This window comes from Dermacentor albipictus, chromosome 5, assembly GCF_038994185.2.
Source record: "Dermacentor albipictus isolate Rhodes 1998 colony chromosome 5, USDA_Dalb.pri_finalv2, whole genome shotgun sequence".
NCBI classification, from domain to species: Eukaryota; Metazoa; Arthropoda; class Arachnida; order Ixodida; family Ixodidae; genus Dermacentor; species Dermacentor albipictus.
The window spans coordinates 46,423,002-46,440,851 of NC_091825.1; the positions used below are offsets into that span (position 1 = coordinate 46,423,002).

Consider the following 17,850-nt stretch of genomic DNA (forward strand, 5'->3'; position numbering starts at 1 on the left):
AACACTCACCATCGGACAGATTGCTAGCCACATTAACTTCACAAATTATCTTCAAAGGACGGATGCACCCTAATTCCTGTTGCAGTAACTGAAGACATTTTGCTTATCGTCTGGTCTAAGGCGTCGGCAGCGATGCAATCGACGACATGCAGTCCCTCTTGCTTTAGGCTGCTTCGACGAAAACACCCACGTAAAAAGAAAAAAAACATTTCACGTGCTGTTGGACGAAACGTCACAAGATGTAGCTACAAATGTTCTCACTGCCGCACACATTTACAGTGACCCGACATTTCCCTAAATAATTTACAAGGTAATGCTCTGAAAAGTTGTGTCTCAAAACTACTTTTGAGAAGATTCATGTGTCTCCTGTGAAGCGTCACCCTGTCGGTATAATCAATTCAGAGATAAAGTCAGCAGAGTATTTTTTTTTTGACGAGAGAAATGGGGAAAGAACGTTACGTATCCCTAGCATCGAGGTTATTAGGTTTCGGCAAAAAAAGTTCAATATCCCCCACTGTTCACCGACTAAACCGCATTTCTGGCGCACCGAAACTTTTTGTTAAAGTAGTGGGGGAGGTGGAATTCCACAAGGAGTTCATATCGCAAGTGCATTCACGTACATCTACTGCAATGTCCACTCCGAACATATTAACAGTTCTTCGCTGTAATATTGGTTGGTCATTAATGTTAGGCACTAATTTAAGTTAAAATCTGGTGTTTTAGGTCCCAGTTGCACAGAGGGCTACGATAGAGGCCGCGAGTGGAGCACTCCGTAATAGTTTTGACTCCATGGGATTCTTTAACGCGCGCTGCATAAGCACGCTAAACCAAGGTTCTAGCCTTCCCACGCTGTTAATTGTAATGAATGAGGGACGAATCGCAAAAATTGTTCGCCGTAACAGTTGCGTTTTGGGAAATCGACAGAATATATTTTATTGCTTCTAATTGTGTGGAGGAAGAAAAAAGCTAATCGCTGTAATGAAGTTCAGTTGCCATCGCATTCGCTTGGCGACGGTGCAGTCATTCCTAGATTCTAATGGCGCGATCACTGCGCGGCCGCGAACGATCCTATTTTTAACGTAACGAACCGCGCCGTGGCTTACTGGGTCCGGGAACTGCCCCGTCCTGCGGACGGAGTGCGGGAAACACCGCTTCCGGGACCTGGAAGGAGTGATGCGACTGGCTGCGGGTACTTCCGAATAAGGTCTCTTTGGACGACGCCTTGAGCGGTTTTTCTTCCGACGGCCCCTTCTTCCCTTCGGTCGGAAGTTGTGCCACCTCTGCGCCTTTCTTCAGCGCCGCCGAAGTCCCGGACAAAGGTGCACGCGAACCGGAGAGCTGGATGACCTCCTTATGAGGGGTCAACGACCTCCCACCGGTACCGGGGTCCACCGCCGTAGCCGACGATTGCCTGATTATGATGACGACGGGCTCCTGGCCTCCCGCTGTGCCTCCTCCGGGAGAGTTGACGAACATGGCCCCCTGCATGTCTGTGGGCACGATACCGGTTCGTTTGCACTCCCTGTAGAAGGTGTAGATGCCATACAGCACGTATGACTGCGTAGACAGCGAAAGAGAGGCGGGCAAAATTGTACTGTGAGCGTTTTGTATTTGCTCGCTGCCATAAATGCAGTAAGACTTTCACAGAAAAACAAAGACAACAGGAAATCAATAGCACCTACATTGACATCGGTAGACGAAAATACAGGGTGGAAAACTAAAGGCGTTATTAACGCCTTTTGAGAACCTGTTTTCTTGCATAAACCTATATCAAGAGTATTTGGCGCTTTCAAACAGATAAACCACAGTGAAAAATGCACTACCAGCACAGTCCCTGTAGAGGACAACTACAGCCTTCGAATTGCAACAGAAGAGAGCTGTGGCAGATTATCCTACCCTAATTTAAGCACTCTTATCATAGGCTGTGCTTCCCTTATGCATAATATATTTTGAGGTTTGTCCACTACAACCTGACGACGCCCTTATTAACAGGTTGCGGCGTTGTTATGGGAGATCACATGTTCGCCAAGCTTTAAGCGAATTATCTACACAGCTCCTCACCCAGTGCATGTAATGAACTGAAATTTATTCGTTAGCTAAGGCGTCAGCTACGCAGAAAGGACAACCAAAAGAAGGTTGCCTTCTATCACCTGAAGCCTTTCAAACCCGAACGTGCTCCTTTCGCCGAGCGACGCCGACTGCGTAAGCCTAACAAAATGTTTAGTAACTCGCAAAGGTCGAGTCCTGACTCCTCCTGGTGACACGCAGCCAGCTTTAGTTGTTTCTGATTGGCTGAGAAGAGTCCTAAAATTTTCTGCCCTGATCGGTGTTGGTGAGACAGCGACGATCATCCCACGTCGTTGAGAGCCAACATATATTAAATGCTCGGAGGAGCGCTGAAATAATGCTTTCGACTAGTTTGTACTTGTGTTAAATGAAGGTCCTAGATATTTATACGCTGGAGAAAGAATACTGACAAGCCTCAGAGAACCCTAAAATATTTAACACAATGGCTTTCGTACAGCAAGCTTTGGCTTCGCTTCTCGTGAGGAGACTATGTCATGCGTGACGTCATGATGCAGAAGGTGGCCACGTGGGAGCTGGACATCGTGACGTGAACACACTCGCTGTGGCTCGTTCGATGGTCTACTATCCTGCTACATTGGATATTTCAATGAGTAGAAGCATAGTAAACGACCAAGTGAGCCGAAGTGAGTGTGATAACACTTCGACTCCGACGTGGCAAACGTTTACTTTAGGACGTCGTGACACAGCTACATGCCGGGAAACGAAAATGAAACAGCGTCGCTGAAGAGCTATAACATTGATTTATTTAATGCTTTTTCATGCCTGCCATTATTCCGGGAGTCCGACTTCGCGGACCTTTATTACACGCAAGAAATGGAGACGAAAATACTGCCTTACAAGAAATTTATATTTGTTGCTATTTTCATTTCTTTATTGTAGAGCTGGCAGCCAACCCAGTAATCACGATAAGGTTCTCGATTTCTTCAAGGTGCTACAAATAGTCAATTGAATTACCTTTCGACGAGCACAGTTAAAAGCACGTTGAGCTGCGCGTGGCTTCAGACGCGAAATAGGAGGCTATTCACGTCAGAAAAACGTGATGTGGCTAGCTCCTCACACACACACACACACACACACACACACACACACACACACACACACACACACACACACACACACACACACACACACACACACACACACACACACGCACACGCACACGCACACACACACACACACACACACGCACACACACACACACACACACACACAAGCACGCACGCACGCACACGCACACACGCACGCACGCACGCACACGCACACACGCACGCACACACACACAGTGGAGATAACGTGCCCCCCTATACGTTTCCAAGAGAAAGGCCAGTTTGGCAGCTTTCGGTATTGTATGGCCTTCAATCACCGCACGGAGTCTGACTGCAGCGCTGCGCAGTTGTTTGTGATGCCACGTAAGCACCACCTCCGCCTTCGGAGTCATGAATTTTCTCCTTTCTTCAAGTGCGAAGCCCCGCAGCACTTGACGCGCATTTTGGAGTGGTCGCACAACCAAGGGGCTGTAATTTATTACATGCTGCGCATTCAGGCAGCTGAGACTTCGCACCGCAATTGTGTGGTTAGGGAAGGCGTAGTCCTGAGACCTTCAGTTATCCTTCGCGCGGCGGCCACTGCGATGAATGAACTGGGCTAGTTCATTGATTGTAAGGCGAGTACAGTATCTAATAAATGTTTCCTGCATTATTTGTTGGCACTCTGCATTCACGTAGCGCTATAAGTGCTTTTATTCCAAGCGGGTTGGAATCTCAAATGCACTCACTCGCAATTTCCCCAAGGGCCATATTGCCGAATAGCGTTGTTTCCTTTGCGAGGCAGTTTTCAGAAAACGTTGTCATTTTGTGCACTGTATCGACTGCAGCAGTACAACTACCTCGTTGAAGAGAAGGATGAGCTGTGTTAGCAAACTGAGCGAACCCGACATTCACCGAAAAAGAGGAACAGTAAGCCCCTACGAGAAAAATTTTACATCGAAAACCTAAGCCGATGAGAGTTCATACGAAAAAGTTGGAGGACGCGTCAGCTTCGCCTCATAAGAGTGGAACGTGGTAGCATTCAACGATCCCTGACTGCTTCTCACGATTCCCGGTAACTGCATATTATGCAATCGTTATGTTTACCAGGAAACGCTGGTGGCGAACGCTATGCACGAAGGAGAACTTTCTGTTAAAACGCGGCCTCTTGCGTGGGCCGATACTGGGGGTAGCGCACAGCCGCGCCAAGAAGATTACCTCATTTTCAGGTTTCAGTTACGGTTTCGTAGTGTTAATATTTCAGTCTGAGAAGATTTAATGTAAAAGGCACGCGCTGTCGGTGTTTTGTTTCGTGACATTGGTTTGTGAGCTGTCATGCTCAAAATTCTAAGGAAAAACTTTGTCAAGAATGTAAGACAAGGTGTGGGTAACTTGAATGGCAGAATGATGCGGCAGTATAACCCGCATATACCGCATGTCATATAGCAAGGCGTGGTATATACATATACCCATATATGTATGGGAGTTTTCGCTAACAGGGATTCCGGCACCGGACGCCGACACCGGATTTTCAGCGCCGCCGTGGTTGCTCAGTGGCTATGGTGTTGGGCTGCTGAGCACGAGGTCGCGAGATCGAATCCCGGTCATGGCGGCCGCATTTCGATGGGGGCGAAATGCGAAAACACCCGTGTGCTTAGATTTAGGTGCACGTTAAAGAACCCCAGGTGGTCAAAATTTCCGGAGTCCTCCACTACGGCGTGCCTCATAATCAGAAAGTGGTTTTGGCACGTAAAACCCCAAATATTATTATTATTATTTTCAGCGACACCAGGCCCTTCAGGCTGTCGCGGTGAAGGTATATGCACTAACAAAAAAATGTTTGATAATAAAAGCCGAAAGAAGTGTGCCAAAATTTGCCAAATAAGAACCGTAGATTCTGAACAACATCTTGTGCGTGCTATGACAGTCGCTCTAGTAGAAAACTCCGGATTACTTTCTACTGACTATGTTTTATACCTAAATATACCTAAATATCTAAATACCTAAACATATACCTAAATAGCTAAATATCAGTGCAAAAAAAATGCATTTCACCAAATATAAATGCGGTTTCCGCAGCCTTAAAAATAAAGACCGCAACAATGCACCTGGACAGCCGAACATTGCAGGACTTTAATCGCCGCGGTGGCTGAGGCTTACTTGTAATCTGCTTTGTGCGTATATCAGAGCTAGCTCACCCACATATCGTCAGTAATCGCATGAAAAGTTTTGTACCAAATCCAGGCGGATTCGCGCTTACGGTTAAGGTATCTGGGTCTTCTGCGTATTTGAGAACTTCAAGAATTCTTACCTTTATTATCGCAATCACTGTGTGCATAATGACGCCATTGATAAGCGTCGATGTCTGAAAGAAAGAACAAAATAGCAATTTTAGGTAGAATCGAAGCAACCTTGAAGATGACTAGCCAACTGCAGTTGAAACAATACACTAGTGTTCTCGATGCGCGATGCAAGCTCAGGATAAGAGTCGCATGTAGAACACCCTTCAGGCGTCATGTATAGCGTGTTAACTAGGGGAAAACCGACTGGTAAATAAACCCATGCATACCACCTGAGAGCATCCCACCTGCAGGAGTCGAGACCATCCCTGTGTAATGAACGAGAACAAGGGGAAGGGTGGTACGCAGTATATTTGTTCGAAATATATACGAGGCCAACCGAGAAATAAACCAGAGAATGTATGGCTTTGAATTACTTGCTGATTTTTTTTTGAATTGCAGCATTACAATGTCGCAATAGTATCAAGGAGATCCGCGTTGTATGAAATACATTGCTACGGCCATCTATGCGGAGTAGTGCGTCCGCAGCTTCTCAGCGCAGATTGCACACAACACCCACGAATACAAAACAGAAGTCCACGGGAAGATGAAGGTTTGGAGTTATTACCAGTGGTAGAACAAGCAATTGTCGCTGGATCCAACATCCCGATAAGGAGACTTGTCTTCAGCGGGACAGCGACTGCTTATCTGAGCAGCGTTTATAGCTCCGTTTCCATGAGCTCGATGCGAGCGGGTCGAGTGAGCAGACACGTTGACCTTGCCAGGCACATCCATCTTGCCAAGCAGGTTCGGCCAGTCAACTAGTGCTTTGCAGATGGGCTTACTGAACTCGGTTTGACGATTGTTCGGCCTGTTCACATGTAAGTGACGACCGGATTTAACTCTGGCCAGCCGACTAGACCCACAGTTCTGTTGATCTAAACTTAGCACATTCTTACAGGGATTTTCGGATTGTAGAAAATTATATTTCCAATATATATACAAAAGGAATCTGAGTAGTTAAGATGGCTGACCACCAACAACCCCCAGCAGCCAGCATCTCGCGATCTTGTTCTTCCTCTCTTCGTTCACCCGTCTGTAAGAAGACCCCCGGGTGCTGAAGCGCCGTCTCTGCGCATGGTACGCGAAGAATTGCGAGCGAAGTATGGCTTCAGCCGCGAAACGTGGACGATGTCAGCAGGCGTCGGACTTGCGGATGCATTAAACTGTAGTGGCGAAATCTCGTTATTTACGTCGTTAACTTGACGTAGGGCTTCTTAAGGCCCTGAGTAGCGAGAGAGAAGCTTCTGGGAGAGGCCCACCAAACGACATTGCGACCAAAGGAACACCCGAGCACTTGGCGTGAACTTAACATCGCGATGGCACCGGTCATAACGCTATTTTTGTATATGATGGGAGGCTAACAAATGAGTTCGGGCGACTTGACGTGCCACGTGAGCACAATCGATGACTCCACGAGCGTACTCAGTTGGAACACGTGGCACAGAAAGGAGGATGGTATCAAACGGCCAAGTGGGGTCGCGACCATACAAAATATATAAGGGTGAATATCCTGTGGTGTCATGTCGGGATGAGTTATACGCGAACGTCACGTAGGCCTTGTTAGATATGGCGCTGTTTCCTGACGCTACTTCGAGTTCCCCAAACCACTTCGAAACGCAGCACAGCTAATTGAGGAATGCAGAAGCAGGAAAGCACATTCCAGAGGAGCGGCCGAGCAAACAAGTTTAAGGCAACAAGCTCACGTGCCAACAAGTTCGTGCGCCGCCGGGATTAGCAGGTGGGCCTCCGACAATGGAGCATGAGTAGCCCTCCCCTTCTCCTCGTTAGAAGTGCATTGCCAGTCTGCGAGGCAAGACCACAGAGAGCCGCCAGGTGTGACACCGCGACACGGGCGCCTACCATTGGCTGAAAGTGGCGTCATCGGAGCGAACTCTCCCATTGGTCAAACATGACGTGACTTACAGTGCTAGAAGGGTTTATAAGAAGCCTTCCAGAGAGACCTGAGCATTCTGGGACATGCCCTGATTCCCTGATTCACCTCTCTCGAACTTCTTGCCGCGGGCCGCAGCGTCCGAGTTGCTGCCGGCCCGTAATGACTGTACGAATGTTACTTGTCGCTCACCTCTCTGTATATGATGTAAATTAAATCCTCCCAAGTTTGGGTTTTCATCCCGAAGTCCCGTCCCCTACAACCCCTACATCTGGTGGCAGCGGTGGGATCGCCTCCGAATGCATCAGCTGGTGGCAGCGCTACGGATAAACCTTCGTCGAGAGAGATCCTAAGGAACCGGGAAGAGCGAAGAAGAGAGAGCCTTCGTCGAAAGAGGTCCGAAGAAACTGGGAGTAGCGAAGAAGCAGCGAGCCTTCGACCCAGGGAGTCCGGAGGAACCGGAACAGCGGACGAACGAACCGGATGGCAGGGTGCTGCAACCGTAAGTGAGCGCGTGGTTTTTTTCCTTATGATTCGCCAGACTCAAAGGTTGTGTGTTCAATTTTGATAGTTCTGGGAATCGGGAGTTTGTTGCATTGTGTGTTTGCACAAATTAATTAAGGAAAACAGTTCTAACCACCTGTCGGGGCAGCTGCCATGGATCTTAGAAGGTTGACGAGGTTAGACTTGTTGTTGGTGTGCGACGATTTGGGAGTTGAGGCGGACGAACGGATGAAAACGCCAGCTATCATAAAGGCGATTCAAAATAGTGGCAATGATGAGAAAAGCATTGAGCTTGCTTGGGAAGTGATACAGGAGCCACGGGAGCGTGTGCGTCGTGTACGTTTGCGAGAGCGTCGTGAACATAGGAGTGAGCGTCAGCGTGAAGAACGCGAGAATGAACGGAAGCAGGAGCTTCAAGAATTTGCTCTTAGGTGTGAGCTTCACGACCGTGAGAATCAACGTAAGCTTGAGCGTGAGCAAAAGTATGAGAGAGAGAAGGCAGCACTGATCAAAGAGATAAAGTATTGTGATCAGTTATTGGCACAGAGACAACGGCTGTCTGAGAATTCTGTAGGAAGTACAGAGCAAGTGTCTAGCGGTTTTTCGTCAGAAGCCGACGAAAAGAGTAGTGCCTGTGAGATTGACTGCCGATTAATAAGTGAAGGGAAAAGGCTAGCTGCTAACGATGCCTTAGTGGCAACAGAGGCCGTTAAAGGCCGTAGTGAGAGCGACGAGGTGCTGTGCCAACAGATGACTGTGGAGACAGCTAGGCCAGCTGCGAACAAATTGGCACAGTTACCGAGCGTGTGCGTCGCTGGTAATGTTAGCGAGGTTGCTAGCGAAGAAAAGGGTACTGCTGACCCGACAGACGCGAGCACCCATGTAGAGCCAGATGTGCTTGCAGAAGTGAAGTGCGAACTGAGCGATGCAGTTGAGAGTAGTTCTCGGGATGGCGAGCTCCGTAGTCCACGAGAGAACAACTGCATTGTTCAGGGATCGGTGCGGCTCTCCGCCAGTCTAGGTAGCCTAGAGAGGGATGATTCAGTTATTAATCATTCAGACTGTGCGCGTGAGACAGCGATCGATACCGACGGGCTGTGTGCCGATGCACAGCGTGAGCTGGGCAATGTAGCAGAGGGCAGTTCGCAAGAGTGCGAGTTGTCTTACTCGAATAAAGCCTGCTGCATTGTGCCAGAGTCGGTTGAGCTGTCCGCCAGTCGAGGCAGAGCGAGTGTTGATTTAAGTGAGAATCACTCAGACTGTGCGGGTAAGAGACCGATCCGGGCCGACGAAATGTGTACCGGCCAGCACGAGGCACGAGAAGGCGACATGAAAGCGAGTGCAAAGAGAAAGCGCCTTAAAAAGAAGCGCGGTAAAGACCGAAAGTCGGTAATTAATGTAGCGCCGCCAAAGATGGCAAGAAACCCAAAAGGGCGGGGCGCGAGGAAGAAAGTGCGGTCGTCTAGGACGATGTTGACGCATCCAGAACGTTCGAGCCACCGATCAAAGGGGGACCGCGAAAAATGTTCTGCACGGACGCGGACAAAGGGCACGAGGCAGTTAAGCTCCTCGTCGTTCCGTAGTTCTTTTCACAGCTCAGCGTGCAGTTCGAAGAAACGCAAGGTGGCAGGACGAGACCAGGTGGGGAGTAGCGACGCGGTCAATCGAGTTTGTGTTGAAAGCGGGGCGCGAGGACGCAAATTGGCAGGAGACCGTGACGTCTTGGGGGAGCTGATAGTTAGTCAGCCCTTTTGTTGTCTCTCGGCAGCCAGAGTAGCTTTCAAGCCGCGACCACCGCGAGGACGGCTCAGAGTATGAGTCAGACATAAGCGTTTGAAAAGGGAGGCCCAGACAGCTTCAGTAGAAGTAAAACGTGTTATTTTGTTTTATTTTTGAGCATCGGAAAGTTTTCGCGATTTGAGACTAGGATTTCTTTCAAGGTGTAAGGTTTGAGCTTTGCTTATGTTTTGGTTTGAGAAAGCTCCGAGATTTGAAAGATGCCTTTTAAGTAAACATGTAGTTTCGCGAGATGCTCATTAATAAGTAAATAGGCTTTCTTTTTTTTGTGTGTGTGAGTAACCTGAAGTTCAAGGTTATCGTCGAAAGGCCTATGGTAAAGCGCGTGTTTTATTTAACCTTCTTTTTTTTTAAGTGTTGAATTTTCTAAGGTTAAGCGCGTAGATTTTCAGTGAGTGCATGATTTGCACGGAGAAGCGTTCTTAGTTCCATTAGCGCGTGTCCTGTGTGGACGGAAGGAAGCAGACTTTATGACTGGGTTGCTAGTGTGTGTGGAGGGCAGCCGTATTCTGACTTCTCTGATAAGTACGCGTGGAACGAGTTATTAAAAGACGCATTATTTTAAGAGTTCTGCGGAGTGTGTAAGTCCCGCGAGTTTAATTGTTCGTTTAAGTCATGTGTCCTAGAGGGACTAAAGGAAGAAACATGAGTAAGCATAATGAAGAGTTTGCCTACGACAAAAGTATGCGTTCTGGATAGTGACCACAAGGCTAGCGCGCTTGTGATTACGCACTTGTGAGGTTGACCAGATTGTTCAGTGGCACCAGTACGTGCGATAAGTACGCCACTGCGATAGATTGGAAACATGCTGTTCGTGTAGTTAGGCCACTTAAGTTATGTTCGGCTGTTTTCATTTGTTGTTTGCATCGTCAACGACCCTTTTGTTTTGCAACAACAATAGTACTCTGGTCTTGTCGGCATTCGAGGAGAAATGGATAGCTGTTTGGAAGGGTGGTTGGAGCTGCTTTGGTCAAAATTGGGGGAAATAAAAGATAAGAGTTCATTTTGACTCAGTAATAGCCTGGCGAGTCAGGGGTGAAGAGCCTGCGCTTACACGTGGGGCAGCGCTGTGTTGTTTTGTTTGTTTGACGTCTGTTCTCCAGGGCCAAGGATCCCGAAGTTCGTCAAACGAGGCTCGACCCCAGTACCCTGCAGCTTCTATCAGCGTTCCTCATGGCCAGCGAATTGAGTTCACCGGTCATTCAGAACTACCGGGGCGAGGACGAGCTGTTAGATATGGCGCCGTTTCCTGAGGCTACTTCGAGTTCCCCAAACCACTTCGAAACGCAGCACAGCTAATTGAGGAATGCAGAAGCAGGAAAGCACATTCCAGAGGAGCGGCCGAGCAAACAAGTTTAAGGCAACAAGTTCACGTGCCAACAAGTTCGTGCGCCGCCGGGATTAGCAGGTGGGCCTCCGACAATGGAGCATGAGTAGCCCTCCCCTTCTCCTCGTTAGAAGTGCATTGCCAGTCTGCGAGGCAAGACCACAGAGAGCCGCCAGGTGTGACACCGCGACACGGGCGCCTACCATTGGCTGAAAGTGGCGTCATCGGAGCGAACTCTCCCATTGGTCAAACATGACGTGACTTACAGTGCTCGAAGGGTTTATAAGAAGCCTTCCAGAGAGACCTGAGCATTCTGGGACATGCCCTGATTCCCTGATTCACCTCTCTCGAACTTCTTGCCGCGGGCCGCAGCGTCCGAGTTGCTGCCGGCCCGTAATGACTGTACGAATGTTACTTGTCGCTCACCTCTCTGTATATGATGTAAATTAAATCCTCCCAAGTTTGGGTTTTCATCCCGAAGTCCCGTCCCCTACAACCCCTACAGCCTGCGTGGCGTCTCAGTCGCGCTGACCGTTGGAGACTCACATCGCCAGCATCTCTGTGAGTGTTAGGTTGAGACGTTCCGTAGACCGTTCCTTGGTGGGTGGTAGGCGGTGGACTGCTTGTGCTCAGTGGCAAAAGAGCGGAGGAGGTCGTCGACAACACGAAACAAGAATGAACGGCCGTGGTCTGTAAGTAACCAGCGAGGTGCACGGTGGTGGAGAATGACATCATGGAGGAGAAAATCGGTGACGTCTGTTGCGTAACTAGTCGGCAACGCCTTTGTTATCACATAGCGTGTCGCGTAATCAGTTGCCACGGCGATCCACTTATTCCCTCTAGTCGTCGTCGGAAAAGGGCCGAGCAGGTGAAAGCCTACGGGAAAGAACGGTTCAGAGGGAACTTCAATTGGATGGAGTCGTCCGACAGGTGGCAGGGGAGGTTCCTTCCGGCGCAAACACAATTCGCAAGTTGCGACATAGCGACGCACGGAGCGGTAAAGACCCGGCCAGAAGAACCGGCGTCATACGCTGGCGTATGTACGCTAAACGCCGAGGTGTCCCGCCGTCGGTGCGTCGTGAAGTTGTTCGAGCGACGGATCGCAGATGACGAGGAAGGACAAGGAGCAACTCGGGGCCGTCAGGGTTGATGATGCGGTGGTAGAGGATGCCGTCGTGCAGAACGAACTTGCGGCACGTGGCGTCAGTGCTGCCATATAGCACTCCAGCGATAATAAACGGTAAGGATTGGTCGCGTTGTTGTTCAGCGCGCATGTCGGTCATGTCAGTAAAAGCGATCACGCAGGTCGCCGGATCATGCGCAGCAGGATCAGGGGGATCCACGGGGTGACGAGGGAGGCAGTCAGCGTCCTTGTGCAGACGTCCAGACTTATAGTTGACAACAAACGAAACTTCCTGGAACCGCAAAGCCCAGCGACCAAGTCGTCCTGTCGGATCCCGGAGGGAAGACAGCCAGCAGAGTGCGTGGAGGTCGGTAATGACCGAAAACGTGCGGCCGTACAAATATGGCCGGAACTTGGCGACAACCCAAACTAAGCCAAGCACTCCCGCTCGGTGATGGGGTAATTTCTCTCGGCGGGTGACAACAGGTGGCTGGCGCAAGCTATCACGCACTCGGTACCATTCTGTTGTTGGGCGAGAACAGCGCCGATGCCATGGCCGCTTGCGTCAGTGTGAACTTCGGTCGGTGCAGATGGATCAAAGTGGGCAAGTATGTGAGGGGTGGTCAGAAATTCGATGAGAGCGGCGAACGCGTAAGCCTGCTCTGGACCCCATGTCAATGGCGTGTTCTTCTTTAGATGATCTTTCAAGGGCCCAGCAACGTTGGTGAAGTTTTTGACGAAACGGCGAAAGTAAAAACACAGGTCGACGAAGCAGTGCACGTCAGATGGAGAACATGGCACACAGAAACTGCGTACGGCGCGAACTTTTTCCCGATCTGGTTGGACCCCGGATGCGTCAACCAGGTGTCACACGGTAATCTGACTGCGCCCGAATTGACACTTCTTGTTGTTCACTTGGAGGCCGGATTTTAGGAAGACCGCAATAGTGGCAGCGAGCCGGATAAAGTGGCTGCCGAACGTGGGAGAAAAAACAATAAGGTCGTCAGGGTAACAGAGACAGATGGTCCATTTGTAGGCTCGCAGAAGAGAGTACATCATACGTTCAAATATCGCAGGAGCATTGCATAGGCCAAAGGACATGAATTTGAACTGATATAAGCCATCCGGCGTGATGAAGGCCGTCTTCTCGTGGTCCATTTCATCAGCTGCAATCTCCCAGTGGCCGCATCGAAGATCGATGGACGAGAACTATTTAGCTCCGTGCAAGCAGTCCAAGGCGTCATCGATGCGTGGGTAGACGTCTTCTCGCGCGACCTTGTTTAGGCGGTGATAATCAACGGAGAAACGCGAGGTACTATCTTTATTTTTCACAAGGACGAAACGCGAAGCCCAGGGACTGGCTAATGGCTCGATGACCCCTTTGCGGAGCATTTTGTCCACTTCTTATTGGATGACTCGACGTTCAGCATGCGATACACAATGGTGACGCCGACGAATATGATTCGTCTCTCCAGTGTTTATACAGGGCTGAACAACAGATGCTTGGCCTAAAGGCCTGTCACCAACATTAAGATGTCACTGTACGATTCAAGCAGGAGACGTATGCTCATGGCTTGTGCAGAGTTGAGGTCAGGTGTAATCATTTTCGCGAAGTCGTCTGTTAAGAAACCAGAGCTGCCAGTTGCCATTGGTGCTAATAAGCCACTCTCGGCATTCAGATTCTCATTCTCAAATTCGCAACCACTAGAAACGCTGGCCAAGATTATGCCGGCCGGAAGCATTTGAGGGCAGAGGCTGAATTTAAGAAGTGGTAGAACGACGTCGTTATTAGTAAGCGTGACCAACGTATGCGGAACAGCAACGTTCCGCTTCAAAAGCACGTCGATGATGTGGTGAAGCAGATATTCACCGTCAGGAACCTGTGGCTGGGCGGTCAAAGTGACGTAAGTTTCGGGAGACAGACGCACATCTTAAAGCGAGCATAAGCGCAGTGGGGTGGTACTCAGAACATCGGTGAGTTGAGGCAGTTCCAACTGAAGAACGCCGGTCGCGCAGTCGACGAGAGCAGAATGAGTGGATAAAAAGTCCAATCCAAGGATAACGTCGTGAGGGCAGTTGTCAATCACAGCAAAGAGAACAGAAGTAGGGCGGCCGGCTATAATTAAACGCGCAGTGGACATTCCAAGAACAACCAGCACGCCGCCGTCAGCCCTACGAAACACTCGGACAGCTGCTGGGGCGGGGATCTTCTTTAAACGTCTACGTAGGCTAGGACTCAGCACAGAAACGTGGGCTCCAGTGTCGACGAGTGCTTGGCTAGGTACGCTGTCTATTTTGACGTCAATTACACTTCACTTTGTGGGCACAGACAGAGGATTTGCTGCAGTAGTCGGCAATGCTGCACCACCTCCGAGGGCTGCACTTCCTTGTTTTCCGAAAGAGTGCGGCCTAACGCCGCAGGGGATGACAGGCGACGTGGCTGCGGTGAACGGGAAGATGGGCGACTTTGCGGTGAACGAGACGGGTGTCCGCGCGGCGATGGTAAGCGGCTGTGCCATGTGTTCCGAGCAGAGCTGGCGGCGCTGTTAGACTCGGTGGTGAGCGAAACATTGCGGGTATTCCCGTCAAAACGGCTCATGCTGGTCGGCGTGCGAGGTGGTGAGGGCCACGAGTTGCGACAGTATCTGGCGACATGACCAATGCGGCGACAGGTGAAACATATCGGCTGGTCGTCCGCAGTTCTCCACTCAGTCGGGTTGCGATATCGTAGAGAGAAGCGTCGGGGCGAAGCGAAAATAGTAGAAAGGGGTTCGTTAGCTCTGGGATTGGCGACAGCGCACACAGACTGTAAAAGAATGTTTGCAAGTTCCTGACGAACGATGGCTTGTACGCGGGGAACTGAAAATGTGGTAGCATCAGGGCTACGCGAACAGAAAGCTGCGCGCGCCATCGCATCCAGTTCACGTCTAACGATTAGCACCACGTCCTCTGATGGCGACGCATGCTGCAGTGCGGGTTGATCTTCACACATCGACGTTGCGGCAGTATTGAGGAGTCTGGCGAATGGGTGCAAGGCACTTCGGCTTTTGACCTGCTCGAATTGTAGGCTCTCTGTAATGACTGCATCAACTGTATCGCAGCTTTTGCACATGAGCAGATTAAACGCGTCGCCATCAATGTCCTTAAGCACGTGCCAGACCTTCTCAGCTTCTGTCATGTCGTGATCGGCTTTACGGCAAAGTGCCAGCACGTCCTGGATGTGCGAGACATAGGACTCCTTGGGGGACTGGGCACGGCATGCCAGTTCCTGCTTTGCGGCAATCTTACGGCGGGCTGGTTTGCCAATGAAGCTCTGTCAATTTCTCTTTGCATTGGTCCCAGCTGGTTAGCTCCTCTTCGTGGTTTTCGTACCACACCTTTGCCGTGCCTCTAAGGTAGGACAACAGGTTAGCTAGCATAAGCGTAGGGTCCCACCTGTTGATTGCACTCACGCGTTCGCACATGGCCACCCACTCTTTAACGTCGGCGCCATCGGTCCCGCAGAAAGTTCCAGGATCCTTGTGTTGCACAAAGACAAACGAAGGTGACAGCAACGTAGCATGCGACGGGGACGTAGGAGGCGGCAACGACAGTGATCACGAGTGCTCACCGTCATTCATAGTGCGGACGGTGATGTGACGTCCACTGCGGAGCTCTGTTCGCAGCCGTGGTACCCCGCACCTCTCAACGATATGTTATGGGGATGTTGGTAGCATAGAAGATTATGTTTACGCTGTATATATATACAAAATTAATGTGATTATTTAACATGGTTGACCATCAACAACCCGCTGCAGCCAGTGTGTTGCGATCTTCTTCCTTTCTTCGTTCATCCTTCCGTAACAATATGTACGCTTGCACTTTTCACTTCAAGTGGGGCACGAAGAGGAAAATAATCTGGTGTGCTGCATAGGTTCCAGGAAGTTGGAGATTAAAAACAAAAATGGTTTGAGTGAAGCAGCTTCGCTTTACCAGGCTCTCCAATGTATAGGCAATGTTGATGTGATACATACGTTATAAGGCGGTCAGTAAAAGAAAAGTTCAGTCACTTTAGCACACGCTAAAGAGGACGAAGGCCTGCCCGCTCACGAGACATTACTTACATTACTTGGCATAGTCATTCCAATGACTTGTTACTTCGTATTACTTTTCTCCCACAAAAGCTCGTGGGTGCTAGTGCCTTAATTAACTTCGCCCTAATTAACACCAAAGGTTGAGCGCCTGGCCCACAATGGTCTTGGGTTAGAGTGTCGCAATGAACCCTATTTTATTCCACCGTACCTTTATTACTTCCTAATAATTAACACAAAAGATAGTGGGTTCGACTCTCGTCCTACACAATCTCCATTGGAATCCAACTTAGAAATATGGCCGGTTTGCCCATATCTCCATGCTGGGTCGTGGGATCGAGTGCCCTAATCAACTTCGCCCTAACACCAAATGTGTGTGTTTGACAGCCACGAGAAGTCGGGCGTCCAACTCCCACCAAAGGTCGTGGGTTCGAATGCCTTAATTAACGACATCTTAATTGACAGTATCCTAGTTACCTGTACCTTGATTGACATTGCCTTAATTAACACCACGGGTCGTGCTGACGCTCCTTTTTCGCCTCGCCTTCACACTTTCTAATAAAGAATTTGATGGTGTAAGTCGCCCTAATTAAAACCAAAGGCTCGAGTGCCACCAAAACCAAGAGTTTGACTCCCACCAAGAGTCATGGGTCCTAATTAAGTTAGCCTTAATTAACACCAAAGATACCGGGTTCGACTCCCACCGAAGGTGAACGGTTCGGGTTCCTGTGAATTATGGTGCCATAACACGGATGGCGCAACGCCTGATCTTGGAGACTTCGTCCCATGAGCCACCTTTTTAAATTATACCTTTAGTGCTGTAGTTTCTAAAATATGTGTGAGGGGGTTCTGTGGACGCTACTGAGGAAGTCAATCATCGCCATCCGGATTACCTTTAAGCTTTATCTGTAATAGCGCGCATGTGTTTCTAGTATGACGCAACAGTAAGATGGATTGGCGTAGTTGGTAATCTTATATATGGCACTAGATTTACCAGACGAAATGTAGGAAACAGAACGAGGTAACAGCCAACGACGACAAGCGCTTGTCCTCGTTCGTTGTCACGTTGTCCTGTGTCACGCTTTCGCTCTGTAACGCTAGTACCATGTTTAGGTCTCGAGTTGTCTCTCTGCTTGTTGCCCTCGCTGGCTTGGCTGTTTACGACAGCCCTTGCGATCACTGTGCCTTTGTCGCTGTAGAATCATGTAGTCACGTCTTGGTGATTGTGTCAACAATGAAGGGAACTATTTTCTGGGTATGTACAGATGAACTACACCATGCTTTTGAGGGAGAAGGCGTTTGTGACCTCTCTCCTACTGCCAGTGAGAGGTCAAGAACGTAGCGGCAAGTGCGCCCCGACTGGAACAAGCAATCAGATGCCGCCGAATCATCGCATCCCATTCCCAGCGTCCACATTGAAGGAAGTCACTGCCCTAAAATTGCGCAGCATGCTAAACCTCAAACGCTACGGTTGCTACCTTCCGCACAATATCCCCATTTTTTGGCAGTACTGGCAGAACCACTCCCTTCTGTTGAAACATAAGAGCCAAGAATACGAAAATACAATACTACAGCCTGCTGCCCTAGAGGGGTAGATGCCATGCTAGAGCTCATGTAGACATTTGTGCACCCAGACTGACTCCCTTCTGTATATCACAATGTCTTCTTACACCATTGACCGGG

The 17,850-nt window shown here is 49.6% G+C and overlaps 1 protein-coding gene across 4 annotated transcripts in view; it reads right to left on the reverse strand.

The window, feature by feature from the left end:
- Window positions 1–912: 912 nt before the first annotated feature.
- Window positions 913–17,850, reverse strand: part of LOC135900480 (uncharacterized) — an 88,608-nt gene continuing 71,670 nt past the window's right edge. For 3 of the 4 annotated variants that reach the window (XM_070538368.1, XM_065429965.1, XM_065429964.1), the window contains 2 exons: window positions 5,425–5,478; window positions 913–1,557 (listed from right to left, as the gene is read on the reverse strand). In XM_070538368.1, coding sequence (XP_070394469.1) covers window positions 1,075–1,557; window positions 5,425–5,478 — 537 coding nt within the window. In that variant the 3' untranslated portion in view covers window positions 913–1,074. The remainder of the gene's footprint in view (window positions 1,558–5,424; window positions 5,479–17,850) is intronic. The other variant, XM_065429967.2, reaches the window with a different exon arrangement.